Source organism: Sus scrofa, chromosome 7 (genome assembly GCF_054392235.1).
Source record: "Sus scrofa isolate SSC_HxYL_T2T_F1_AM1 chromosome 7, Sscrofa_HxYL_maternal_Yorkshire_Landrace_v2.0, whole genome shotgun sequence".
Classification (NCBI taxonomy): Eukaryota; Metazoa; Chordata; class Mammalia; order Artiodactyla; family Suidae; genus Sus; species Sus scrofa.
In genome coordinates, this window is record NC_139389.1 from 37,198,501 (window position 1) to 37,225,386 (window position 26,886).

The 26,886-nt window shown below is 43.4% G+C and overlaps 1 protein-coding gene across 1 annotated transcript; it reads left to right on the forward strand.

Moving 5' to 3' along the window:
- Positions 1–26,853, forward strand: RAB23 (RAB23, member RAS oncogene family). The gene is made up of 7 exons (XM_001929636.5): positions 1–222; positions 7,442–7,645; positions 10,877–10,962; positions 17,047–17,203; positions 17,815–17,897; positions 20,893–20,985; positions 23,364–26,853. Exons 2-7 carry the CDS (start codon positions 7,491–7,493, stop codon positions 23,501–23,503), a joined length of 714 nt encoding a protein of 237 aa, XP_001929671.1. The 5' UTR covers positions 1–222; positions 7,442–7,490; the 3' UTR covers positions 23,504–26,853.
- Positions 26,854–26,886: the final 33 nt, after the last annotated feature.

The following is a 26,886-nucleotide window of genomic DNA, read 5'->3' on the forward strand; positions in this document are numbered from 1 at the left end:
GGAGCGCGGTCTCCCGCGCGCGACCCTCCCGGCGGGGCTGCTGCCGAGCCGCTCTTTCGGAGCCGCGCTGCAATAAAGTTGGTTGAGAAAATCACAGTCCTTCTCAAAAGAGTGAAAGAGGGCGCGAGCCCGCCGGGGGCCCGCTGGGGAGCCGGGCGGCGGCGGCAGCGGTTGCGCCGCGACCAGGAGGAGCTGTCGCGCCTGGCGCGGGCGGCGGGGACGGTGAGTAGCGGCTCGCACCCGGGGCGGCGGGCCGCACTCATCGCCCTCGCTCGGGGTTCGCTGCGGAGGACCCGCCTGTCCCCGCGGCCCGGGATGCGCCCGCCCGGGGCTCGGGAGGGGTCCTCCAGGCCGGGCGCCCATCCCCCGGCCCGGCTGCCCGGCGCCCGCCTGGAGCGTGGGGCCCGGGGCCCGGGGCCCGGCGGTGGGCAGTAGGCGGCAGCCGACCCGGTGCCCCTTCCCCGCGCCCCGTCCCTGGGCGGGAAGGGGCGGAGGGGCGTTGGGGAAGGGGCGTTAGGTGCTGGGTCGGGTTGGCGGGGAAAAGGCTTATGCCCCACCCTGGCTCCCAGACCCCTCTTGGGCGGCGGGCGTCCCTCCCTGCCCGGCCCCACCCTGCCTGGGGTTTTGCTCAGATTCTGCTGGAATCTCAAAGAGCCCGACAGCACGGTCTCCTTGACACTGGCTGCGGTAGAGTCACTTTACCGGGATCCCAGAGCCCCCAGCAGCTCCCAGGCACGGGACCTGAGGATGTGGGAGTGATAACTTCATGGTCACGGTCTAGGCGAGTGACATGACTAACTGAAGAGGGCTTTTTACTACTACAGGTTTTATATAACTCCTGACATCTTCTAGGTAACTTCTTTGAAACTGAGAAGTTTTTCGGTTTTTATTTATCAATATAATCATTCCTGTATCGAAGTACGAGCTGTGATGGAAAAACCACCCTTTTGATCAGTGAGCTAACTCATCCTTTACTTTTCTAATGTACTGGACTGCTGTCGGGTGGCAAAACTCTTTAAAATTAAATTTCGGAAAAGAACATTTACGTAAAGAGTTTTTAGTTTCTAAGAACTTAATTTTCCTGGTATAATGTTAAAATCTGATTGCATTTATTTTTCTTTAAATTGTATTAATTACAAAATTATCATATAGTAAAATTGACTGTGGGGGGGTGCAGTTCAGTGAATTTTAGGTTCATGTAACCACCATAACAGTCAATATAGAACAGTTCTATCATCTCTAAAACACCATGCTATCCTTCTGTATCCTTCCCCTTACCCCACCCCCTGGTAATTACTGATCTTTTCTGGAATGTAATATAAATGAAATTACACAACATACAACCTTTCTCTCAGCGTAATGCCTTTGAGATTCCTCCAAGTCATTGGATGTAATCAACAGTCTGTTCTTTTTTTGTTGCTAAGTGGTGTTCCCTTAGGTGGATGTGCTGCAATTTGTTTATACGTCCACCACACTGAAGGACATTTGGATTGTCTCCAGTTTTGGGGGATTAGGACCATGTTGCTATAAGCATTTGTGTACAGGTTTTTATATGAACCTAGGTTTTCATTTCTCTAGGATATTGCTAAGATTGAGAGTGCAGTTATATGAAACTGTCACACTGATTTCCAGAGCTGTGGTATCATTTCGCATTCTCACCAGCAACATGTGAGAGTTCCAGTTGCTCCTTATCCTCTCTAGCACTTGGTATTGTCCTGTTGTTTAATCTAACCATTCTAATAGGCAGGTAGTGGTCTTAATGGCTAAAGATGTTGAATATCTTTTCATGTGCTTATTTAGCACACATAATCTTGGGTGAATATCTGGGCAAGAGTTGTGCCTCTTTGGTGTGTGTGTGTCCTTTTTTCTTTTTCCTTTTTTTTTTTTTTTGGTATTTCTTTGAGGTTTGCCTATTTTTAATTTGGGTAGTTAACTTTTTTTTTTCTTTTTTTTTTTTCTTTTTTAGGGCTGCACCCACGGCATATGGAAGTTCTCAGGCTGGGGGTCCAATCGGAGCTACAGCTGCCAGCCTATGCCACAGCAACACGGGATCTGAGCCACGTCTGTGACCTACACCACAGCTCACAGCAAAGTGGGATCCTTAAGCCACTGAGCAAGGCCAGGGATCGAACCTGAAACCTCATGGTTCCTAGTTGGATTCATTTCCACTGTGCCCTGATGGGAACTCCTAGGTAGTTAACTTTTTTTTTTTTTTTTTTTTTTAGGGCCGTACCCGCAGCATGTGGAAGTTCCCAGTTCAAATCAGAGCTACAGCTATCGTCTTACACCATAGCTCACGGCAATGCTGGATCCTTAATCCACTGATCAAGGCCAGGGATGGAACCTGCATACTCATGGATATTAGTCGGGTTCATTACCACTGGGCCATGACCAGAACTCTGGTAGTTACTTTCTTAATTTGAGTTTTGAAGGTTCTTTATTTGTTCTGAATACAAGTCGTTAGATATGTTTTGCAAAGAAAAGCTTTTCTTTCTTTCTTTTTTAATGGTTGCACCTCTGGCAAATGGATGTTCCCAGGCCAGTGACTGAATCTGAGCTGCAGCGTGACCTGCACCACAGCTGTGGCAACACCAGATCCTTAACCCACTGCACTGGGCTGGGAATCGCACCTGTACCTCTTCAATGACCTGAGCCACTTCAGTCATATTCTTAACCCACTTCACCACAGTGGAAACTCCTGTCTTTTAATTTGTGTGTGTGTGTATCTTTTTGTCCTTTTTTAGGGCCGCACCTACGGCATATGGAGGTTCCCAGGCTAGGGGTCTAATAGGAGCTGTTGCTGCCGGCCTATGCCAGAGCCACAGCAACGCCAGATCCCAGCCCCCTCTGCAACCTACACCACAGCTCACCTCAACGCTGGATCCTTAACCCACTGATTGAGGCCAGGGATCAAACCTGCAACCTTGTAGTTCCTAGTCGGATTTGTTTCCACTGCACCACGATGGGAACTCCCCTCTTTTAATTGTTTTGACTGTTTTTCACAGAACAAATGTTTTTAATTTTGATGAAATCGAATTTATCCATTTTTCCTTCTGTACATCTTTTGGTAGCATGTCTAAGAACTTGCCTAACCCCAGATCAAGAAGAGTTTCATCTTCTAAAAACTGTAGATTTACATTTAGATCTGTGACCTATTTTGAATTATGTGTATAAGGTGTGAAGGTTAGATGAAGATTTACTCTCTTGCATATGAATGTTCCATCACCATTTGTTGAAAAGACTTCCTTTTCTCCATTTCATAGTTTTTGCACCTTTGTTGAAAATCAGTCAGCCATATTTGTGTGGGTCTTTTTTGGGGCCCTCCGTTGTGTTCCATTTATGTATCTTTCTCTTTGCCAGAATCACACTTTCTTGATGAACATAGCATTAGGATATCTTAAAACTGGTAGTATTATTTCCTCCAACTTTATTCTTTTTCACAGTTGCTTTAGCTCTGCTAGTCCATTTGCCTTTCTGAATAAAAGTTTAATCAGCTTGTCTCTAACTCCAGACTATCCTGGTAGTACTTTGGAATTTTATTAAGCTATAGATCAATTTGGAGAAAATTGCTATTTTTACTTTGTTGAATCTGCCAGTCTGTGAACATTATATATCTTTTCCCTTATATAAGTCTGTTTCATTAGTGTTTTGTAGTCTTTAGTATGCAGATCCTGTACATGTTTTGTTAGATTTATACCAAGGTATTTCATTTTTTTGGAGCTATTGTAAATGTCAGTTAAAATTTTTTTTGGTTTCAAATTGTATGTTATTAGGATATTAGAAATACAGTTGTGGGAGTTCCCTTGACGTGTAGTGGGTTAAGGATCTGGCATTGTCACTGCAGTGATTTGGGTCCCATCCCTGGCCCAGGAACTTTTGCATGCTGTGGGTGTGGTCAAAAATGAATAAAAATAAATAAAACATTAAAAAAGAAATAGACAGTTGAATGTTGTATGCTGCTCTTGTCTCCTCTGTCCCTGCTAATCTCAGTTATTAGTTCCAAGGTTGTTTCCTTGGAGTTTTCTACATCGGCAATCGTGTCATCTGTGAATAGAGACAATTTTTTCCCTAATCTGTAAGCATTTTATGTATTTTTGTTGTCAATTGCTTTGTCCAGGCCTAATGATAAATAGGAGTAGTGAGAGCAGACATATTTACCTTGTGCTCAATCTAGAGAGAATACAATCAGTCTTTCAGAGTTAAGTGTGATGTTAACTATAGGGTATTTTGGTTGTTTTTTTTTTTTTTTTTTTTTTTTGTCTTTTGTTGTTGCTATTTCTTGGGCCGCTGCCGCGGCATATGGAGGTTCCCAGGCTAGGGGTTGAATCGGAGCTGTAGCCAACGGCCTACGCCAGAGCCACAGCAACGCAGGATCTGAGCCGCGTCTGCAACCTACACCACAGCTCACGGCAACGCCGGATCATTAACCCACTGAGCAAGGGCAGGGACCGAACCCGCAACCTCACGGTTCCTAGTCGGATTCGTTAACCACTGCGCCACCACGGGAAGTCCGGTTTTTTTGTTTTTAATAGATGCTTTTTATTAGACTGAGGAAGTCCTGTTTCTAGGTAATGAGAGTTTTTCTCACAGATGGATGTTGAATTTTGTTAAATATTTCCTCGGCATCAATTGATAATGGTGATGTGTTTTTTCTTAGTCTGTTAATATGGTGGATTACATTGATTGATTTTTGCATGTTGAACCAGCCTTGCATTCCCAAATAAAGCCCATTTGGTCCTGGTTCTTTTTATTTATTATTGTATTTGATTTACTAAAATTTTGTTGAGGGTTTTTGCATGTGTGTTCATAAGGGGATATTTGTCTGGTTTTCTTTTTTGTGCTGTCTCTGTGGTGCTGGTACTAAGCTAATGCTGGCTTTATGAAATAAGTTAGGGAATGTTTCCTCCTCTTCTTCATTCGCGAGGAGATTGTGTATTATTCTTGGAAAGTTTGGTCGCGTTCTCTAGTGAAATCACCTGAGCCTAGAGATTTCTTTTTGAGTTTTTAAGTTACAAATTCACTTTTCCTAATAGTTATTATATCAGTTTCATTGATTTCTGCTTTTTATTCTTTCTGTCCTCTTGCTTGCTTTGGGTTTATTTTGCACTTTGTTTTCCAGTTTCTTTAGGTAGGAGCTTAGATTATTGATTTGAAACTTTTTTTTGGTTCTAAGGTAAGCATTTAGTGCTGTACATTTTCCCTCTCAGCACTGTCTTTTAGCTGTGTCCCACAAGTTTTGACATACGGTATTTTCATTTTCATGCAGTTATTTAAAAAAATTTCTCTTAAGCTTCTTTAAGTTTGTCGAGATTTGCTTAATGGCCTAGAATATGTTTTATCCAAGTACATGTTCAATAGTACAATATACTTCAGTGGGTGCTTGAAGTATATTGTACTATTGTTGTGTGGATAGCTCTGTAAATGTCGATTAGAGTCGTAGATGGTTTTATTGTGTCTTTAGATTTTTATTTTGTTTTGTTGTAGTGTTTTTGAGTATCTTCTTGTGTAACTTGTTCAGTGGCACGGGTAATTTATCATTGTCTATTGGTGTCAACATTTTACCAGGTCAAGTGCAGTATAGAAACCTTACCTCCCCGTACATCCTTTTATCCTCTCGCATTTATAATTAATTGTATGAAATAGTCTCTCTACATGTATTGAAAACCACATCCAACAGTATCATCACTTTTCTTTCAACTGTCAAATGTAATGTAGAACATTTAAGAAGAGTCTACTGTATTTAGCCGTATTTTTCTCTTGTTAATGTTCTTTCTTTTGTTCTGATACTTTAAGTTGTTTTGTTGTTACTTTAATCATTTAATTATGTCTGGACACCTAGAACCTGTACTTTACCCAGTGCTCCCTGATGATTCTTCCAAATGTGCGAGATTGGGACAATTACTGAGAGTCCATTAGGGACAAAGGAGGGAATATTCTTCACACATCAGACGTTTTGTTTGCTTGATTGTTTGTTTGTTTTTTAATTGCTTGGCTGCACCTACGGCATGTGGACGTCCCAGGGCCAGGGATCAAACCGGAACCATAGCCACAATGATACCGCATGGTTGTGCAGTAAGCACAAGGGACCGTTTCAGACATGTTTTGGGTAGTGGTTGTATAGACAAGTTTTGGTTGAGGTAGTTAGAATATAATAGCTAAGGAGGCAGGAACTCAACTACTCATTTTAAGAAGAATTATGAAAAAATTGGTTTCTGTTCTTTTCAGTCCAAAATGTGAACAGTACCCATTCTGTTACCTTCATTGTATGAGTAACTATAACTAGTCTGAAACTAAAGAAAGAATGTGCGGTGTAAGGTTATTTGTGGAGGAGTCACTGTAACCTAAACACTAAAGCACTGTAACCAAGAGCCCAGTGTTCCCGTGTGGTTGTGTGGTATTGTACAAAACCCTTCTTTAGGATGCTGTTCTGGAACATTAATTATTACCTGTGAGGATGAAGAACAGTTTCCTTAGATTTTTGTATTTGTTTGGTGGTAACTATGGAGAATTTATTATAGTATAAAATCACCATCTTTTGAATGCTTAACTTTCACTGTGCTAAGTGCTGTATGTATAACGTGGATCAACAATCCTGTGAGGTAAAAATCATCGGGAGGAGGTCCCATCATGGCGCAGCAGAAAAGACTCCTGGCCTCGCTCAGTGGGTTAAAGATCCGGTGTTGCTGTGGCTGTAGTGTAGCTCCAATTAGACCCCTAGCCTGGGAACCTCCATATGCCTCGGGTGCAGCCCTAAAAAGCAAAAAAAAAAAAAAAAAAAAATCCTTCGGAAACTGAAGCTTAAAGAGGTTAGGCAACAACTTTGAGAGTTCTCTTCTGCAGCCAGTTAAGGATCTGGCACCACAGTGGCACAGTTTTCTGCTGTGGCATGGGTTCAACCCCTGGCCTAGGAACGGCCACATCCTTCGGGCACAGCCAAAAAATAAATAAAAAATAACTTCACTAAGAGCACAGAAATAGTAAATGGCAACTTTATTACTATTACCATTATTATTTTGACTTCGCCCACAGCATGTAGAAGTTCCCAAGCCCGGGATTGAACCCGGACCATAGCAGTGACCTGCTGCAGTGACGATGCCAGGTCCTTAGCCCACTGCACCACAAGAGAACTCCGTAAATGGCAACTTTAAATCAGGGCTCATCTCTTACACCCGTAGTCTAGTCTCCATGCAAAGTAAACTGTGTAATTTAGGCATTTATCGATATGTGGATGTCATGTGTTGTGCTATTGATAAGGATTCAAAAGTGAATGGTATTGTCCCTCTTTTCAAAAAATTTACTTTACCTGAACCGGGTGGAGAGGGGGTCTTCACCTTGGAAACAAATTCTTGCAAAGTGGTATAATTATTTCTTGGTAAAGAAATTGTAGCTTATTTTATATAATTTTTATGTCATGAAAAAATAATTTCGTTTTAAACCACAGATTTGAGAGAGAAGATCTGGTCACCTGGCATTAAAGCTCACCTCCAAAAATGTTGGAGGAAGATATGGAAGTGGCCATCAAGATGGTGGTGGTAGGGAACGGCGCCGTTGGAAAATCAAGTATGATTCAGCGGTATTGCAAAGGCATTTTTACAAAAGACTACAAGAAAACCATTGGAGTTGATTTTTTGGAGCGACAAATCCAGTATGTACTTGGCCATTTTATGCTCTCGGTTTTGATGTGTGAGCTGTGTCCAGGCGTTTCATCAGAATGACAGTAACTGATTACAGCACAGTCCCAGGCTGGGCGTCTAGCGGCCGTGGTTTTCAGTTACTCATTCATCTGAGTCTTCATCCTCTTCCCCCCTCCTCCATCGCTTCCCTTCCTCTCTCATTTCTTTTTTTCCTACTCCTCTCCCTTCTCTCTTTTTCTATCTGACGTCTGTTTATATTTAGTAATAGTACCTTGGGCCTCCTTAAACACAAACGGATGCTTGACTTATTGAGATTTCTGTCCACTATTTAATTTGGATGGAAAGTTACCTGTCGCTCAGAATAGTTTTCATCTCTTATATTACGGGATCTCTTTGTTTAAAATGTTTCTTCTCTTTTTATTTTTTATTTTTATGTGTTTATTTATTTGCTTTTTCGGGCCGCACTCGTGGCATATGGAGATTCCCAGGCTAGAGGTCGAATCGGAGCTGCAGCTGCCGGCCTGCACCAGAGCCACAGCAATGCAGGATCGAGCCATGTCTGCCACCTAGACCACAGCTCACGGCATCGCCGGATCCTTAACCTACTGATTGAGGCCAGGGATCAAACCCACAACCTCATGGTTCCTAGTCGGATTCGTTTCCACTGCACCATGAGGAAAACTCCTGTTTCTTCTCTTTTTAAAACTTGGCAAGACTAGGTATTCTCTTGTGGTGCAGCGAGTTATGGATCTGGCCTTGTCACTGCAGCAGTGTGGGTTGCTGCTGAAACTGGGTTTCAATCCCTGGCCTGGGAAATTCTGCATGCATGGTTGTGAACAACACCACCACCAGCAAAAAACTGGGCAAGACTGTATAGAAGGTAGAGATTTTTTTGGAGAGGGGGGGTGCAGATGCAGCCATGGCATATAGAAGTTCCCAGGGTAGGGTTCAAATTGGAGCTGTAGCTGCTGGCCTGCACCACAGCCACAGCAACACAGGATCTGAACTGCATCTGTGACCTATACCACAGCTCACGGCAACACCAGATCCTTAACCCACTGAGTAAGGCCAGGGATCAAACCTGCGTCCTCATGGATACTAGTCAGGTATGTTTCCACTGAGCTACGATGGGAACTCCCAGAAGTTAGAGAATTAATAATTTGTTTTTACTTTGAAGAAATAAGAGAAAGCAGATTTGAGAGCATTAAAATACTCCTATGAAAAGGAAATCCAATTGGATTATAAAATACATCAAAGTAATACTTTTTGTCATTAGTTCCAAGAAGTTTTATAAGGATATTCTAAATTGTAGGAGAAAAACTAAAATATATTATGGAGAAATAAGTACACTGAACAGATCTGACTTAACTATCCCAGACATTAGCATCAAATCTGTATTGTTACCCTTTTTTAATAAAATACTTACCCTTTTTAAATAAAATACTTCCGTATTTGCTTCCTTTCTTAGATAATTTAAGAAGATTCATTGTCTTGATGATGTTTATTTTTTGCACTTGTTACCTGAACCAAGTTAATATTTTAAATATACAGTTGATCTTCTTATTCAAAGATTCCATATATAAAATTTCCCTGTGAATGATGTTTGAAGTTTAAATTTGGAAGTTGTTTTCAGTATGCAGTTATTTCTCATTATTTGTGGATTCCAAATTTGCAAATTCACCTACTAGCTAAAATTTATTTGTAAACCCAGAACCATTGCTCCCCCTGCTCTGGGGTCATTTGTGAACATGCACAGAGCAGCAAAAATTTGAGTCACTCTGTACACACAGTTCCAGCCAAGTTGAACAAGGCAATCCTCTGCCTTTTGGTTTAATTTCTTATAACCAAGTATCCTTTTCATTTTTGTGCCACATTTTTGTGCTTTTTATTGGTGGTTTCCCCATTTAAAATGGCCCCGCGCATAGAGCTGAAATGCTGTCTAGTGAGCTGTGATGTGCCTTGTGGAGAAATACATGTTAGAAAAGCTTCATTCAGGCATGAGTTATAATGCTGTTAGCCATGAGCTTACTGTTAATGAATCAACAGTGTGTCTTTAAATAGAAGAACACAAAAAACCAGGTAATGTCTTGATGAGTTGATGTACATATAACCAGGGGCTCACAGGCACCTTGCCCAGTATCTCCCCTCAGAGCAGTGGTTCAGGATTTGCTCATTCACTGTTGCCTGTGCCTGCAGCACAGCACTCCTGCCTCTAAGTAAGACAGTGGATATGACAGAACATTTTTGAGTTAGGCGTTCCCTGGTGGCTCAGTTGGTGAAAGACCTGGTGTTGTCTTTGCCATGGTGCGGGTATCATCCCTGGTCCAGGAACTTCTGCATGCTGTGGGCATGGCCCAAAAAAAAAATTTTTTTTTTTTTTTTTTTGAGTTAAAGGGCAACCAGGCAGGTCAGCAGCTCCTTTGCTTCCTTCCTCTTCCGTCACCATTAGAGGTCGTGTCCCAAGAGGAGTTCCCCTCTCCCAGGACAGTGCACTTGAGTATCCAGGATCCTGGGGACACCAGCATCCATGGATGCTCAACCCCTTGTATAAAATAGAGTAGTATTTGCACTTAACCCACACAATGCTCCCGTAGGCTTTCGGCCATCTCAAGATCACGGAGTTTCCGTTGTGGCTCAGCAGAAATAAATCTGACTAGTATCCATGAGGTTGCAGGTTCAATCCTTGGCCTCACTCAGTCAGTTAAGGATCCGGCATTGCTGTGAACTATGGTGTAGGTTGCAGATGTGGCTTGGATCCCGATTTGCTGTGGTTGTGGCTTAGGCCAGTGTCTGTAGCTCCAATTAAACCCCAGCCTGAGAACCTCCATATGCTGCAGGTGCAGCCCTAAAAGACAACAGCAACAAAAAATTGAATACAATGTAAACATTTTCTGGGTGTGTGGCAAATTCAAGTTTTGCTCTTTGGAACTTTCTAGAGGTTTTTCCCTAATGTTTTCTATCCGCGGTTGATTGAGGCCTCGGGTGTGGAACCCTCAGATGCCAGCCTTAGAGCCAGACCTATCTGTGACCATTGTCAAAGGAAACACGTGACAGGTAAATCCCAGTGGTGTAAAATTACAGCGTTAGGGGAGCGTTTCACCCTTTCCTCTCCCTGCTGGTTATGGGATCGGCAGGTAAAAGCTTTCAGACCTTTTCAGAGTGAAACCAACAGTGTATTTTAATACCTCCAGATTTTAAAAATAAAGCCATCTCCTTTGCATGTGAAATTCATCTCATTTCAGAGTTCACGACGAGGATGTCAGGCTGATGCTATGGGACACGGCAGGTCAGGAGGAGTTTGACGCGATAACGAAGGCCTACTATCGAGGTGAATGTGCTGTCTGCTTTGCTTGGACATGTTCTTTTGCCCGAACAAGGAGCTTTGCTTTTTTTGTTTCCCATAGAAGGATTTCTCTTCAAGAATAGTTAAATTAATTCTGAAGTGTGTTTTAAACCCCCAGGCTGTTATTCTCCTAAAGATCTTACCACGTGGTAGGTAATGCTTCATACTGGAGACCCTTTGTCTCTGCCTTTGAATTATCTGACTCATGTGGGCATTCCCAGACCTATTAAGTCAGAAACTGAAGTGCCTCCTCTTACTCCAGGGAAGTGACTGTAGTCAGAGTGGAAACTGCCACAGGAAAACAGACACGACGGTGGTTTGTTAGGAGACACCAAAGTGTGTGGGTAAAGCCTTTCAGGCTGTGGGCGTTTGGAGAAATGAGTTCCATGGGAAAGGGAAGAGCTGCCACTTTAGCTCTGTGAGGGAAATTCCTCTTTTTACCTACCTAGCTTTCGTCTCTAAACTTTTAGTGTGAAATATATGTTCTTTTTGTGAAGAATACAACAGGTTGAGTTATTTCTTTTTAAGCTTTTGATGTGGCAGTATTAGGTTTCTAACTGGTATGGTTATTTTTGGAGACTGTATTATCATTGTGTAGCTCTAAAAAGACAAAACCATATGAGTCTGCAGTTATCTCAGGATTTTCTGGTGCAGCTCAGCAGGTTAAGGACCCAACATTGTCTCTGTGAGGATGCAGGTTCAGTCCCTGGCCTCACCTAGTGGGTTAAGGATCCCCTGTCGCTGTGGCTATGGCATAGGCCTGCAGCTACAGCTCTGATGCAACCCCTAGCCTGGGAACTTCCAATTTTGCAGGTGCAGCTGTAAAAAGAAAAAAAGAAAAGAAAAAAATATATATGTATACACACACGGTTATCTCAAAGTTTAATTTGGGAGCTCCCTGGTGGGCTAATGGTTAGGACTTGCTGCTTTCACTGCTGTGGCCCAGATTCAATCCCTGATCTGGGAGCTGAGATCCCACATCAAGCCACGGCGTGCTGCAGCCAAAAATAAATAAATAAATAAAATTTAACTGGAAAAAAAAGACAAAACTGGTCAATGTCAAAAATTATTTGATTTGTATATAATAAAAAGGAGAAGGAGTTCCCGTCGTGGTGCAGTGGTTAACGAATCTGACTAGGAATCATGAGGTTGCGGGTTCGATCCCTGCCCTTGCTCAGTGGGTTAAGGATCCAGCGTTGCCGTGAGCTGTGATGTAGGTCGAAGACGTGGCTCAGATCCCGCGTTGCTGTGGCTCTGGCGTAGGCCGGTGGCTACAGCTCCGATTCGACCCCTAGCCTGGGAACCTCAATATGCTGCGGGAGCAGCCCAAGAAATGGCAAAAAGACCAAAAAAAAAAGGAGAAAATGTTGGAACTGTATAGTTAGTAGATCATTTGGGTCCCAAATTTAAAGAAAAAGACCAGGTAGCTAAAAAATATCTTAATTCCACTGTGTTTTTGCTACAAGACTGAGTTCAATATTATTATCTTTTAATTTTTTTTAACCTTGGCTCACTCAATTTGTTGCATACTTCTTGTTTCACTTGTTAAGTGTCCACAAATAGTACTGTTTCTCTTTCTTATGTTTACAAAAAACATTCTTTGCCAGAAACTAAAAAGCAAGCCCATAATTATTAGTATTTACATCTTAATTTACTGTGGGTGATGTTTAAATTTCTCTCTACTCTGTTTCATTTGGACTAAAAGGCTTTAAATAACTTTGATTTCCTGGTATTTAACATTTTAACTTAAAGCCATCTTAAGTGTATAAATAGATCTATTAAAAGCTTTTCCTAACATGTAACTTTTTTTTTTTTTTTTTTTTGTCTTTTTGCTATTTCTTGGGTCACTCCCGCAGCAAATGAAGGTTCCCAGGCTAGGCGTCGAATCGGAGCTGTAGCCACCGGCCTACGCCAGAGCCACAGCAACGTGGGATCCGAGCCGCGTCTGCAACCTACACCACAGCTCACAGCAACGCCGGATCGTTAACCCACTGAGCAAGGGCAGGGACCGAACCCACAACCTCATGGTTCCTAGTGGGATTCATTAACCACTGTGCCACGACAGGAACTTCCCTAACATGTAACATTTTTAGCTAACTATGCTGAAACGGAGGAGAGGGTGGGATACCGAGATGGGTCTTAGGCTTCAGCATTCTCCCTCACATCCTTATTTGGATGAAGAACCAGCAGGGGCAGTGTTAGTGTAAGTTTGAGAAATGGTGTACTGAATATTTTTTCATGCTCTCCTTGAGGTCCCATCAGAACGCTTTGGGTTGCTGACAGCAGAAAAGCAATTTTAGACCCGCCTATTTGCTGTCGTTGACTCCGTGAGAGCAGCATAGCTTCCGGGGTGGCTTGTTCAGACTGTAAGCCCACTGGCCCTCCCTGTGTGGGGCTCCTCCCTCTTAGTTGCAAGCCTGCTCCCCCCAGCAGTAGGGACAGAGGGTTACTGCCCACAGCAGTTGGTCAGAAGTCTGGTGCTTTTATCTGATTAGACCATCTTTGACCAGATTACAGTAAGTAGCCAGAGGAATGTGATAACCCTAACTGGGTTGGGGCACTTGGGGCCTCCCCCGGGGCAGAGGGTGGGTTTGGCTGCCTAAACCGTAGGGCAACTCTGTGGCGGAGAGAGGTATCTCTGAGGTGGATGGCTGCTAGGCACCAGGTCATAGCTGCTCTGAGTACAGAGTCAGATGATGACATGTTCTTTTTAATAGCGATTTTTATTTTTTCCGTTAGAGTGGATTTACAGTGTTCTGTCAACTTTCTACTACACAGCAAGGTGACCCAGTCACACATACATGTATACATTCTTTTTATGTATAGGTGGGAACAAGGGGTTAAGGTAAAGCTTTAGTGCAGTGTCGCTGAGGCACAGTGGGTTAGGGATCCGACTGCAGTGGCTCTGATTGCTGCGGAGGCACAGGTTCACTCCCCAGCCCAGCACAGTGGGTTAAAGCACAGCATTGATTGCAGCTGCGGCTCAGATTCAATCCCTGGCCTGGGAATTTCCATGTGCCACAGGCGAAGCCATAAAATGAAAAATAAAAAAGATAAAGATTTAGTGATAGAAACACCATGCCTTGTAAAGTTATGACTTACTGATTTATGTCCTGGAAATGTATTATTCAAGATGGATAAAAATTATACTTGAAGAAGAAAAAAATTTGTCATAATTCATTTAAAGGACCTAGCAAGGCCATCGCTCCAAGGCATCATTATGTTCTTAGGATGCTGGTGTAATTGGTCAGCGAGATACGTTGAAACATGACCTTCTTGTAACTAGATTAGAACAGAGCACGTTAGGAAGCCTTTTGGGGCACACGTGACTCCTCAAAGGCGTCACAAATCCACCTTTGGCAGTAGGTGCCATACTGAGTACAGAAGTTATGTACGACATAAAATAGATGAAGGTTTTTTTTTACTGTGACTTGGTTCTAAGGAAAAAAAATGCTTCTGACAAGCAGTATGTGGAAATGAGGTTAGACTTGAGTCCTGTTATTTAAGATTATGCACGTAAGTGGAAGGAAGCCCTTGTTTTCTTAATACAGAGACTTCTAGAGTTCCTTTGTGACTCAGTAGGTTAAGGAGCCAGTGTTGTTACTGCTGTGGCTTGGGTCGCTGCTGTGGCATGGGTTCCATCCCTGTCCTGGGAACTTCCACACGCCATGGGTGCAACCAAAAAAAAAAAAAAAAAAGAAGAACTTACCTTCACAAATATAAATGAATATAACTTATTGGAAACCAAATAGCTCTGGACAAGAAGCTATTTCTAAATTATAATTATAAATATAAGAATTAAGGAACAACAGAATTAAACTGTGCAAGTCTCAGGTTGTGAAATTATATGATCAGGAATCTGTAATAAATTCGTTCACTGAATAATTTGCAGCTGTAGATTGTATAGAGGGCCAAAAAGAATAAGGGACAGCATTTTAAATCCAGAGTGTTGTCTGTAGTAGTGTTTTTACAGCCTTGTGATTTTGATTGGCCTCTGCTCTGTTCTCCAGAGCAGTGTGGCGTAAACCTTAATGCACCCTGAGCCCCTGGGGAGCTTGTTAAAGTGCAGGCTTGATTCAGTAGATCCATGGGGGGCTCTGAGGGGCCACATTTCCGCAGCCCCCAGGTGACACAGCTCATCAGTCACTCTCAGGACCAGTCTTCCAACCATCTTGGAGGCTCCTCATTGGTTTGAGAACAGAATTACTCTCTGCACATTCTGTGTCTTGGGGAGTGCTTTGTTTTTTGGGGGGGAAGGGGGTTGGCTGCACCTGCACCATATGGAGGTTCCCAGGCTAGGGGTCAAATTGGAGCTGTAGCCAATGGCCCACTCCACAGCCACAGCCACAGCCACACCAGATCCAAGCTGCATCTGCATCCTACACCACAGCTCTCGGCAGCACTGGATCCTTAAGCCACTGAGCGAGGCCAGGGATCACACCTTCGTCCTCATGGATGCTAGTCAGATTGTTTCCACTGAGCCACGATGGGAACTCTGGGGAGTGCATTCTGAATTGCATTAAAATACAGTAACTTTTTGGAGTTCCCTGGTAGCCTAGTGGGTTTGGGTCGAGGGTCGTCACTGCTGTGGTTCAGGTTGCTGATGTGCACGTTCAGGCCCTGGCCTGGGCACTTAAGCATACCACGGCGTGCCCCACCCCCATATAAATATATATGTGTGTTTAAATATATGGTGACTTTTTGGGGGGAATGATCCTATTATTGATGACATCATTTATACCAAAAATGTCTTCAGATCTCCGTATTTCTGATGTGTGGATAAATGCACCAGTTTGTTAACTGTTAGAAGTGATTCATTGGTGGGTGGCTACTGTTATCTATGATAATGAAGAAACTTTTCCCCTGGCTCAATTCTTAGGGCAGGTAGTAGTGAAGGACATTGACTGCTAGGAAATGAAGGTCTTTGTAAAGTATACAGACAGAAAATGCTGGCTGCCTTTCAGTATCAGGGACAGAGATTAAAACATTAACTTTCCTAAAAATGACTGGTGCCACACACAGCTGGAGGCCCAAGGAAGAAAAAGAGAGTAGGCGTTGCCGCTGTGGCTCAGTGAGCCAACGAGTCAGTGTTGTGGCCAAAAATAAAATACTATAAAATCAAATCAAAAAGAAAGCAGAGTAGTGTGGGGTCATTCCTTAACTACTTTAAAAGTATTTATTTATTTATGGTCATTTTTAAAGAATTTTTATTGAAGTGTAGCTGATTTGCAGTGTTGTGTTAATTTCTACTCTGCAGCGATGTGACGAACACACATACACTTTTTCATATTCTTTTCCATGATGGTTTATCACAGGAGATTAAATATATTTACTTATTTATTTATTTTTGTCTTTTTAGGGCTACAGCTGAGGCACATGGAAGTTTCCAGGCCAAGGGTCAAGTTGGAGTTGCAGCCACTGATCTACACCACAGCTCTGGCTACCTGGGATCTGAGCTGCATCTGTGAGCCACACCACAGCTCACTGGCAACTTGGCAGTGGTCTGATTTCTGTTGTGTCTGGCTCTCACAGTGTCATTAAGTTTATCCGTATTGTGTTGTTCCCCAAGGAAGGTGTATAGTTTTGTTTGTTTGTTTGTTTGTCTTTTAGGGCCACACCCGTGGCACATGGAGGGTCCCAGCCTAAGGGTCGAATCTGAGCTACAGCTGCCGGCCTGCGCCACAGCCACAGCAATGTCAGCCGTGTCTGTGATCTACACCACAGGTCATGGCAACACCGGATCCTTAGCCAACTGAGTAGGGCCAGGGGTCTAACGTGAGTCCTCATGGGCACTAGTTAGATTTGTTTGCACTGAGTCATGTTGGAAACGCCGTATGGTTTTGAGGGTACTTTGTTTGGCACTTGTACAAATTTGAGAACCACTGTTCTTGGTAAAAATTGGTTCTTTGAATTGGAAAATAGAGTTTACATGTTAAAAAAGAAGCAGTGCTGCAAAGATGAGTTAAACACTGATTTACCTAAAACTATTGGAATGTGTAAGTGTTGCCCCCGCCCTGTGTAGGACTGTTTCACACACATAAATGGCACCTGTATTTTGTGACTTCACAGGAGCCCAGGCTTGTGTCCTGGTATTTTCTACTACAGACAGGGAGTCTTTTGAAGCGATTTCCAGTTGGAGAGAGAAGGTGGTGGCTGAGGTTGGAGATGTTCCAACTGTACTGGTGCAAAACAAGATCGATCTCCTGGATGACTCCTGCATAAAGAAGTAAGGGGACTGCTCTTGGGGGTGGGGTGGGGGGTCATTCTATAAAGTTAAAGCCTATTTTAATTTTTGCATAGACTTATAAAATTTAGCAGTTTTTTTGTTTTTTTGTTTGTTTGTTTTTTGTCTTTCTAGGGCCCCACCCTTGGCATATCAACCCAGGCTAGGGGTTGAATCGGCGCTGTAGCTTCTGGTATGAATCTGAGCCGCATCTGCAACCTACACCACAGCTCACGGCAATACCAGATCCTTAACCCACTGAGCAAGGCCAGGTGTTGAACCTGTGTCCTCATGGATCCTACTCAGGATCGTTACTGCTGAGCCACAACGGGAACTCCAGGAGAGCACAGCTTTGAAGTGTTCTGGAAGGTCTGATCTGCGCCCCACCCCCAGCTCTATGAAGTAAATGTAGCAAAAGGGTTTTTTTTGCCGTGGCTCTGGTTTGCGCCGGCAGCAACAGCTCCGATTAGACCCCTAGCCTGGGAACCTCCATATGCCACAAGTGTGGCCCTAGAAAAGACAAAAAGACCAAAAAAAAAATGTTTTTTTTTTTTAAAAACAAACTCTCAGAAGATACCTTTACATGCATTTTTTTTCCCCTAATTGATGTGTAGCGAGGAAGCTGAGGCTCTGGCAAAGAAGTTGAAGCTGCGATTCTACAGGACTTCAGTGAAGGAAGATCTCAATGTGAACGAAGGTAAAGTGCCCCCTTAAAAGTGAACCACAGGAAGTTTGTGTTGTTTAGAAATCACATTTGTAATGAGAACAGAATTTTCTCTTTTTTTTTTTCTTTTCTTTTTAGGGCCATACCTGTGGCATATGGTAGTTCCCAGGCTAGGGGTCAAATCAGAGCTGCAGCTGCCAGCCTACACCAGAGCCACAGCAACTTGGGATCCGAGGCACGTCTGCAACCTACACCACAGCTCATGACAATGCCAGATCCTTAACCCACTGAGCAAGGTCAGGGATCAAACCCACATCCTCATGAGTACTAGTCATCACTGCTGGAACCACAACAGGAAGTCCAAGAATAGAATTTTCTTGTTGTCACATGTCATCCTTAAGCAAAATTTAAAGGCTTGATGCTGCTTTGAATTAGCGTCCTTAATTATTTACTAATCTTTGAATAGTTGTTACTCTATAGCACAACTCCAGTGGGGTTTGGTTTTGTTTTTTGTCTTTAAAAATAACAACTGTACAAAATGGGAGAATGTATTTGCAAGGAATTAATAACCACAATATACACATAGCTCATACAGCTCAATATCAAAAAACAAACAACCCAGTCAAAAAAATGGGCAGAAAACCTCAATGGACACTTCTCCAAAGAAGACATAGGAATGGCCAAGAGGATTGTGAAAAAATGCTCGGCATCACTAATTTTTAGAGAAATGCAAATGAAAACTGCAGTGAAGTTCTACTACACACCTGTCAGAATGGCCATCATTAAAAAGTCTTCAAATAATAAATGTTGGATCAGGTGTGGAGAAAAGGAAACCCTCCTACCCTGTTGGTGGGAAGGTAAATTGGTTCTACCCCTATGGAAAACAGTATGGGGCTACCTCAGAAAACTAAATGTAGGACTACCATATGATCTAGCAATCCCATTCTTGGGCGTCTATCTGCACAAAACTAAAATCCAAAAGATACATGCACCCCTGTGTTCACAGCAGCACTATTCACAATAGCCAAGACATGGAAACAATGTAAATGTCCAGTGACAGGTGAATGGATTAAGAAGATGTGGTACATATATACAATGGAATACTACTCAGCCATAAAAAAGGACAAGAGAATGCCATTTGCAGCAACATGGATGCAACCAGATATTCTCATTCTTTTTTTTTTTTTTTTTTTTTTTGTCTTTTTGTCTTTTCTAGGGCTGCACCCATGGCATATGGAGTTTCCCAGGCTAGGGGTCTAATTGCAACTGTAGCCACTGGCCTACGCCAGGGCCACAGCAACGTGGGATCCAAGCCGTGTCTGCTACCTACACCATAGGTCACAGCAACACCAGATCCTTAACCCACTGAGCGAGGCCAGGGATCGAACCCGCAACCTCATGGTTCCTAGTCAGATTTGTTAACCATTGCTCCATGAGGGGAATTCCCTAGATATTCTAAGTGAAGTAAGTCAGAAAGAGAAAGACCATATGATATCACTTACATGTGGAATCTAAAATATAGCACGAATGAACCTATCTACAAAACAGAAACAGACTCAGACATGGACAACAGATTTGTGGTTTCCAAGGGGGTGGAGGAGGGGGAAGGAATGGGAAGGACTGGGAGTTTGGGGTTAGTAGATGCAAACTATAGCATTTGGAGTGGATAAGTAATGAGGTCCTCCTGTACAGCGCAGGGAATTCTATCCAGTCTCTTGGGATAGAACATGATGGAAGATAATAAAAGAAAAGGAATGTGTGTGTGTGTGTGTGTCTGTCTGTCTCTCTGTATGTATGTATGTATGACTGGTTCCCTTTGCTGTACAACAGAAATTGGCACAGTATTATAAATCAACTATACTTTAATTTCTAAAAAAAAAGTCTATAAATAATAAATGTTGGAGAGGGTGTGGAGAAAAGGGAACCCTCCTACACTGTTGGTGGGAATGTAATTTGGTACAAGCACAATGGAGAACAGTATGGAGGTTCCTTAAAAAACTAAGAGTTACCATATGATCTAGCAATCCCATTCCTGGGCACCTATCCAAAGAAAACTATAATTCAAAAAGATATATGTACCCATATGTTCATAGTAGCACTATATACAATAGCCAAGACATGGGATCAACTTAAATGTCCATCAACAGATGAATAGATACAGAAGATATGATACATATATGTAATGGAATATTATTCAGCCATAAAGTAGAATGAATGAATATTTATAGCAGCTTTTTTTTTTTTTTTTGGCCACACCCATGGCATATGGAAGTTCCCAGCCCAGACATGGAATCTGAGCCAAGGCCATGACCTGCACCACAGCTGCAGCAGTGCCAGATCCTTAACCCACTGGGCCGGGCCAGGGATGGAACCTGTGCCGCCACAGCAACTCGAGCTGCTGCAGTTGGGTTCTTAACCCACTGCACCATAGCAGGACCTCTCATACAGCAGCTCTATTTGTAACCATCAACATTGGGAACAATCAAGTGTCCCTCAGTGGGACACGGCCATGCCATGGAAGGCTACTCAGCAGTGAAAAGGAACAAACCAGTGACGCCTGCAGCAGCGTGACCGGCTCTCGAAGACAGTGTGCTCAGCAAAGGAAGAGGTCCTCAAAGATTTCATGCCATGTGATTTAATTCACATGACATCTTGCAAAAGAGGCAACTACACCAAGAACAGATCAGTAGTCACCACTGATCTGTAGTGAAAACTCATATAGAACTGTGTATCGAAAAAGGAAACCTTATTTTAAGTTAATTTTTAAAATATAATTGAGGGGAGTTGAGTTCCTGCTGTGGTGCAGTGGATTAAGAATCTGACTGCAATGGCTCAGGTCGCTCAAGTAACTTTTTGTTGAATTTTTTCAACTAGATTGTATGCTTCTAATTCTAATTTTTTTTTCTAATTCTAATTTTTTAAAATTTGTAAGATTAGGTATTATAGTAAGAGAGGTGATGAAGTAATGGGTTTTACAGGCATAACTTATACTGACCTGGTAAGGTTTTTGTTTTTGTTTTCATTCTAGTTTTTAAATATTTGGCTGAAAAATATCTTCAAAAACTTAAACAACAAATAGCCGAGGATCCGGAATCAATGCATTCAAGTAGTAACAAAATTGGTAAGTGCCTGGAAGCTTTAGCCCTGTGTTTACCTGGTAAATTTATTTTCTCTTCATTGTTACCATACTTCCTGGTTTTTAAAATACAGTTGAGGGCTGTCCTTTTTGAGCACTTGTTTCTCTGACTTGACACCTGGCGCCGTCTCCTCACCTTTTCCCTCTTCTGCCACCCTGCTGAGCACACACCCCTGGTTTTTTGAACATGAAGTGCAGGTAGCACTTTTCATCCCCAAGAGAGGAAGCACCTCCTGTGTCTCATTGTTGGCTGTGGCTTCTGGGGGACGCACACTGGTTCTCTGTCCGACAGAGTGGTTGTGATGAGCTGCTGTCTGGTCTGGTGTCCGGGCCCACCCTTCTGTCTGCAGGTTAAAGCCTGCTGATAGATTCTCACCATGAACCACGGTCAAGGTGGGCTCTCTCATCCCAGCATTTAGAGCCAGGTTGGCCCTTCCTTCCTGTGCAGCCTCCTGCCCTGCTGCTCTGTGGTGGACCCCGTTTGCTGTCCCACTACAGGGCCTGGTGTTTCTTGATCCTGCCTGGAGCTGTCTTACTTCTTCCCTTTTGCTTATTTTGGCCCTTCTGTCAAGAATGGCCTCCCCTCCACCTCTGCTGTCAAGAACTGTGCTTCAAGAACCACAGAGAGGGAGTTCCTGTCGTGGCGCAGTGGAGACGAATCCACCTAGGAAACATGAGGCTGTGGGTTTGATCTCTGGCCTCACTTAGTGGGTTGGGGGATCCGGCGTTGCTGTGAGCTGTGGTGTAGGTCGCAGATGGGGCTCAGATCCCACGTTGCTGTGGCTGTGGTGTAGGCTGGCAGGTGTAGCTCTTCTGATTAGACCCCTAGCCTGGGAACCTCCATATGCTGCAAGTACTGCCCTAAAAAGCAAAAAAAAAAAAAGAACCATGGAAAAAGTTCTTGGCTGTCTCTCTGGCTGACCACGGCCCTAACTCCTCAAAGGAATAGAGACCTGGTGCAGAGCATTGCGGGGTCCAGTCCCTCCTTCATGCAGCTTGTCCTTTCTTGGGAACCAGCTGGGGTCACTCTTGCCTTTGAACCATCTGTGGGATCTGGTGTCTCTTTTAGGCGACTTAACAAACAGTATCCTGTAGCATCCTTACCTATTTGTACCTCCCCTCACTCTGCTGGTTGTAAACTTCTAGTTGTCTTTGTGTGGCCCAGAGTCTTGTGAATCATGGATGGTAAATAATTTATAAATTGGATGGAGTTCCTTAGTGGTGCAGCAGGTAAAGGATCCAGTATTGTCATTGCTATGGCTCAGGTTGCTGCATGGCTTAGGTTCAATCCCTGGCCCAAGTATTTCCACATGCTAAGGGTGCAGCCAAAAAAAAAAAAAAAAAAAAAAGACAGCTAATTTTTTTTTTTTTAGTCTTTTCTAGGGCCACACGGAGGTTCCCAGGCTAGGGGTCTAATCGGAACTGTAGTCATCGGCCTACGCCAGAGCCACAGCAATGCAGGATCCAAGCCATGTCTGCAAACTACACCACAGCTCATGGCAATGCCGGATCCATAACCCACTGAGCAAGGCCAGGGATCGAACCTACAACATCATAGTTCCTAGTTGGATTCGTTAACCACTGAGCCATGATGGGAACTCCCAAAAGGCAGCTGTTTTTGAGAAAGTTATATAATGTGAAGTTAGTAAGTAAACTTATTCAAATCATCATATTTACAGATTCCAAATTTCAAAAATAGATTGTTAGTGAAAAGAGGCAGAGCACTGTGGCCATGTCACCATTTGGGTAGCAAAGGGAGGGAAGACTGTATATGCCCTCTTGCCTGCAGACACATAAAACATCTCTGCAAGGCTATGTAGGAAGTTAAACATGTGCCTTCGGGGAGGGACTGGTGACGTAGCGGCAGGTAGTACTGGGGTGGAGGAGAGACCTCACTTTGACCCCCTGTGTACTCTTTGAACTCTGAACCCTGTGTATTATTGACTATTAAATGAAAAGCTTAAGGAGTTCCCGTCGTGGTGCAGTGGTTAACGAATCCGACTAGGAACCGTGAGGTTGCGGGTTCGGTCCCTGCCCTTGCTCAGTGGGTTAACGATCTGGCGTTGCCGTGAGCTGTGGTGTAGGTTGCAGACATGGCTCGGATCCCGCGTTGCTGCGGCTCTGGCGTAGGCCGGTGGCTATGGCTCCGATTCGACCCCTAGCCTGGGAACCTCCATATGCCGCAGGGGCAGCCCAAGACTTAGCAAAAAAGACAAAAAAAAAAAAAAAAAAAAATGAAAAGCTTAAAATGGAAAACACGTGAAAATGTTGCTGGTTTACTAAGAAGCTGGGTGCAATGTCTGCAGCAGGTGACGGTGAGGTGCGTCGGTGTCAACCTCTGTGGTTTTCCTCACTTTATCCAGGTGTCTTCAGCACATCGGCTGGAAGTCACTTGGGTCGGAATTCTAGTGCCCTTAACGGTGGGGATGTCATCAACCTCAGACCCAACAGACAGAGGACCAAGAAGAACAGAAACCCTTTTAGCAGCTGTAGCATACCCTAAAGCACCTTGGGGAGGAAGAGGTGCCCTCATGCTGTGCGGTGAGACATACATGCAGCTGTCAGGGTATGTGACATGATGCCCAGCAGACTTTGCACCTAAAGGCCCTCTGAGCGTTGACAGACCTAAATATCGTTCTGCAGTGCTTTTCAGAACAGAGCGAGATCTTTGGTGGAAAAATTACTGCCCTGTGGACTCCTTTTAACTTTTTTACATTAGACGAAGCGTCTCCTGTTTTTGAAGGAATGCTGTAAGAAATATCAAAAACAGGGGTTCTGCCGAATTTTAAATGCTGGAAAACTTAAATGCCTAAACACATTTGTACAGATTTTAATACCATGAGTCAAGAAAAATAGCAAGCGTTATTTCTTTGAAATTGGTCATCTAGCTTTTCTGGAAAATAGTACTGAATCTGAATACTTAGAATAATAATATTGGAAGGTGAACCCTCATCTTCCAGCCTGCAGTAGTGCGGACTTGTGCAATATCTGTAGAATGTAGAGGGTGGAGGCACTCACGCAGAGACCCAGTACTCACGGACCCTGAAGGCATGTGCAGTGTTTAAGGAGATTGTTTTTTTTTTTTTGGCCTTACCTGCGGAAGTTCTCGGGCCAGTGACAACAGCAGATCCTTAACCCACTGAGCCACCAGGGAACTCCTTCCTATACAGTGTTTAAGGAAACGCAGAATCTAACTCATTCATTCATAAACCCATTTACACATCACATATATGCTCTGAGTTTTTATTTTCAAATTAAGAGATTCCACAGATATTTTGCAAAAAGAGCTTGGATTTAAAAAGTGCTTTGTGCCAAAAATATCATACTTAATTCTCAGTGCTCTTCCAGAAGTTATACTGCTTATAATCTCTGTTAAAAGCAGGTTTCCTCTCTGACAGGGTAGATGAAAGAGGAAATGTCTTAGTGCTGGGACACCTCCCAGGGGGACTTGCTGCAGAATCTGCCGTCCATCCTCACGCGTGGCGGCCCAAGCTGGCGGGCCCTTTGGGAGAGACCAGCACCCACAGGGCTCCCAGTCCTGCAAGGTGCGGCCTCGCCCAGTACCTTTTGCTGCTGACAATGCAATTTTGAACTTTGAGGATTATGCTAACCATTTTTTTAAATACACAAGAGATGATCTTTTGTCTTAACCCACACTATGGATTTTATAACACCCTGCAACTCTAAAGCATCTTTTTGTTTACACATTTTGTATGGTGTTTTATCATTTAAAGATTTCTCTAACCTTCAGTTTGTATAGCACTTTCTCAAGAACTCTGTCAGCACCAAATACAAAATAATTTCTTTTTAAGAAGAGATTTTAACATGTAATTATGTGGCAGAGTATAAGTTTTGTGACTTGGGACAGTTGCTTTCCAACTAAGATAATTAATTGCATGGACTCTGTTAAAACTGATTATCATTCATAATGACATATTTTTAACCCCTAGCAATGTGCCTGGGTTTTACAGGATTTTAAGATATGTAAAAACAGCTTTTCTTTGAAGATGTGTCATGCAGTCATTTTTCATTATTTGTACTAAATGAGTAATGTTTTCTATATTCCTTTTGTATGTTTTTTTCTCTCTTTTTTTAAGTCTTCCGTCTGCACCACCCTCAGCCCCTGTCCAGATTAATGTTGGGAACATGATAGAATTTTCTAGGGCATGTCTTAAAGTGGTCAGGAGTGAATGTTGCTTTTCATAATATTGAAATATTCTGGCATTATCTATTGCAAAGTAATATGAAATGTTTATTTTTGCGTCACCAGTGGTCACCACTCCCATTGCTGGCGGTGGGGTGGGTGCTGTGGAGAACTGATCCTCACAACGGGTACCCGCTAGTGGCTCATCTTCCCCTTTCTACTCCGGAAATACAGTCTCTTTAATTTTTGCACAAAATATATTTTGTAGCAAATAGTCTTTAGAGCAGAGAAATCACGTAATGTAAAATGTTGTAGTTCTATTTCACATTAAGTGTGTGTGGGTAAAGTTTATTTTTCTATATAAAAAGTATAATCTCTGATGATGGTTGCAGCTCCCCTGCTATTTGTAATATAATTTTATGTAGTTTTGGGTTTTTTTGGTTTTTATGAGAACTCAAGAGATCTTTGTTACACATTTGAATTTTTAATTTGCACTTTTATATTTTAAACATAACCATAATTAGTCATTTAAAATAATTAAGTAGGCCTGCAAATCAGCCACAAGTGATAGGTTGAACCCTTTCTCAATTTAATTAGTTCTAAAACCTTCCAAAATGACATTAAATTTGGCCCCCGAGACCCTTAGTTCTTTTAAATAACTTAATCTGTAATGAACCGCGGAGGCTGGCGCGCTCTTGTGTGAGGCTCTGGGCCGGGTGCACTTGTGCTCTTGGACGCGTCTGTCGCCTTCGGCTGGGCTGTCACTGCTGTGTTGCAGCGTCCCTCTCCTCCATCCGTCTGCCTGTCCAATTTAGGGCGCACAGGGCAGGCCACGTCTGGCAGCATAACTCACTAAAGCCGGGCTAAGCGCTTTCCCCGTTAACGGCCCAAAGTTGGCGGCACTTTTTGTGTCCTTCTTCAGCACAGAGGGACACAACCGCCCCTGAAAGGAGGGCCAGTCCTCACCAGGGACTGGAGTCCAGGGGGCCTGGGGTCCCCGAAGCTGGTGGCGTGGAGCTCGGGAGAACTGGGGGTGGTGGGGCATGGGTCTCTCCTGCCAACCTTGGGACGAGGAACTGGCCTCTGGACCTGACTGCGGGCGGGAAGGGAAGGGCACCCCGTCCGGGCACAACACCGCCAGCCGCTCGCATCCCTCTCGACCCGCTCCTGCGTCCTGAGTGGATCTGCTTCTCTGAACACCGCGTGAACTGACACGCCACAGCCACCAGTGGGACAGGCAGATGTAGACTTTCATTCGTTGTGAACATCATGAGCTTTCTTGTCACTCTAGGTTTTCACCCTAAAACATGTAAACCTGATACACAAGTGAACTTACTTGCTAAAAGAAAATGCACCCACAGTGGGCAATGAAATACCGTCACTGACACCCAGGTAACGGGGTGAGGGGCTGTGAGGCCCTACCAGGGACTAGTGCTCCTGCCTTTTCTCTCGACATACCTGTACTAAGTTGGTAAATGGGCTTTTAAAACTAAAAACTTGGGATCAAAAGGAAAACTGATCCCTTCTATACTGTCGTTATTACTAAACGATGCCTTTGTCAATATGAATGGAAAACCACTTGGATGTATTGTTATTGGGATGTATTGGTATTAAATTAAGCCCCTTACACCTAATTTAAAATATGCTACCTAATAAAAATTCCATGAAAGATGAACTCCAGTAAGCAAAAAATAAATGTCTCAACGCTAGAATTCTGTGTGGATATGTGTGCTGTGTATCGC

Bases quoted from the DNA above. Each gene is read 5' to 3' on its own strand.
- RAB23 (XM_001929636.5), top strand. From the start codon at position 7,491: ATGTTGGAGGAAGATATGGAAGTGGCCATCAAGATGGTGGTGGTAGGG. The intron at 17,204-17,814 runs GTAAGGGGACTG...ATTGATGTGTAG, and splicing joins GATGACTCCTGCATAAAGAA to CGAGGAAGCTGAGGCTCTGG. The intron at 20,986-23,363 runs GTAAGTGCCTGG...CACTTTATCCAG, and splicing joins TTCAAGTAGTAACAAAATTG to GTGTCTTCAGCACATCGGCT.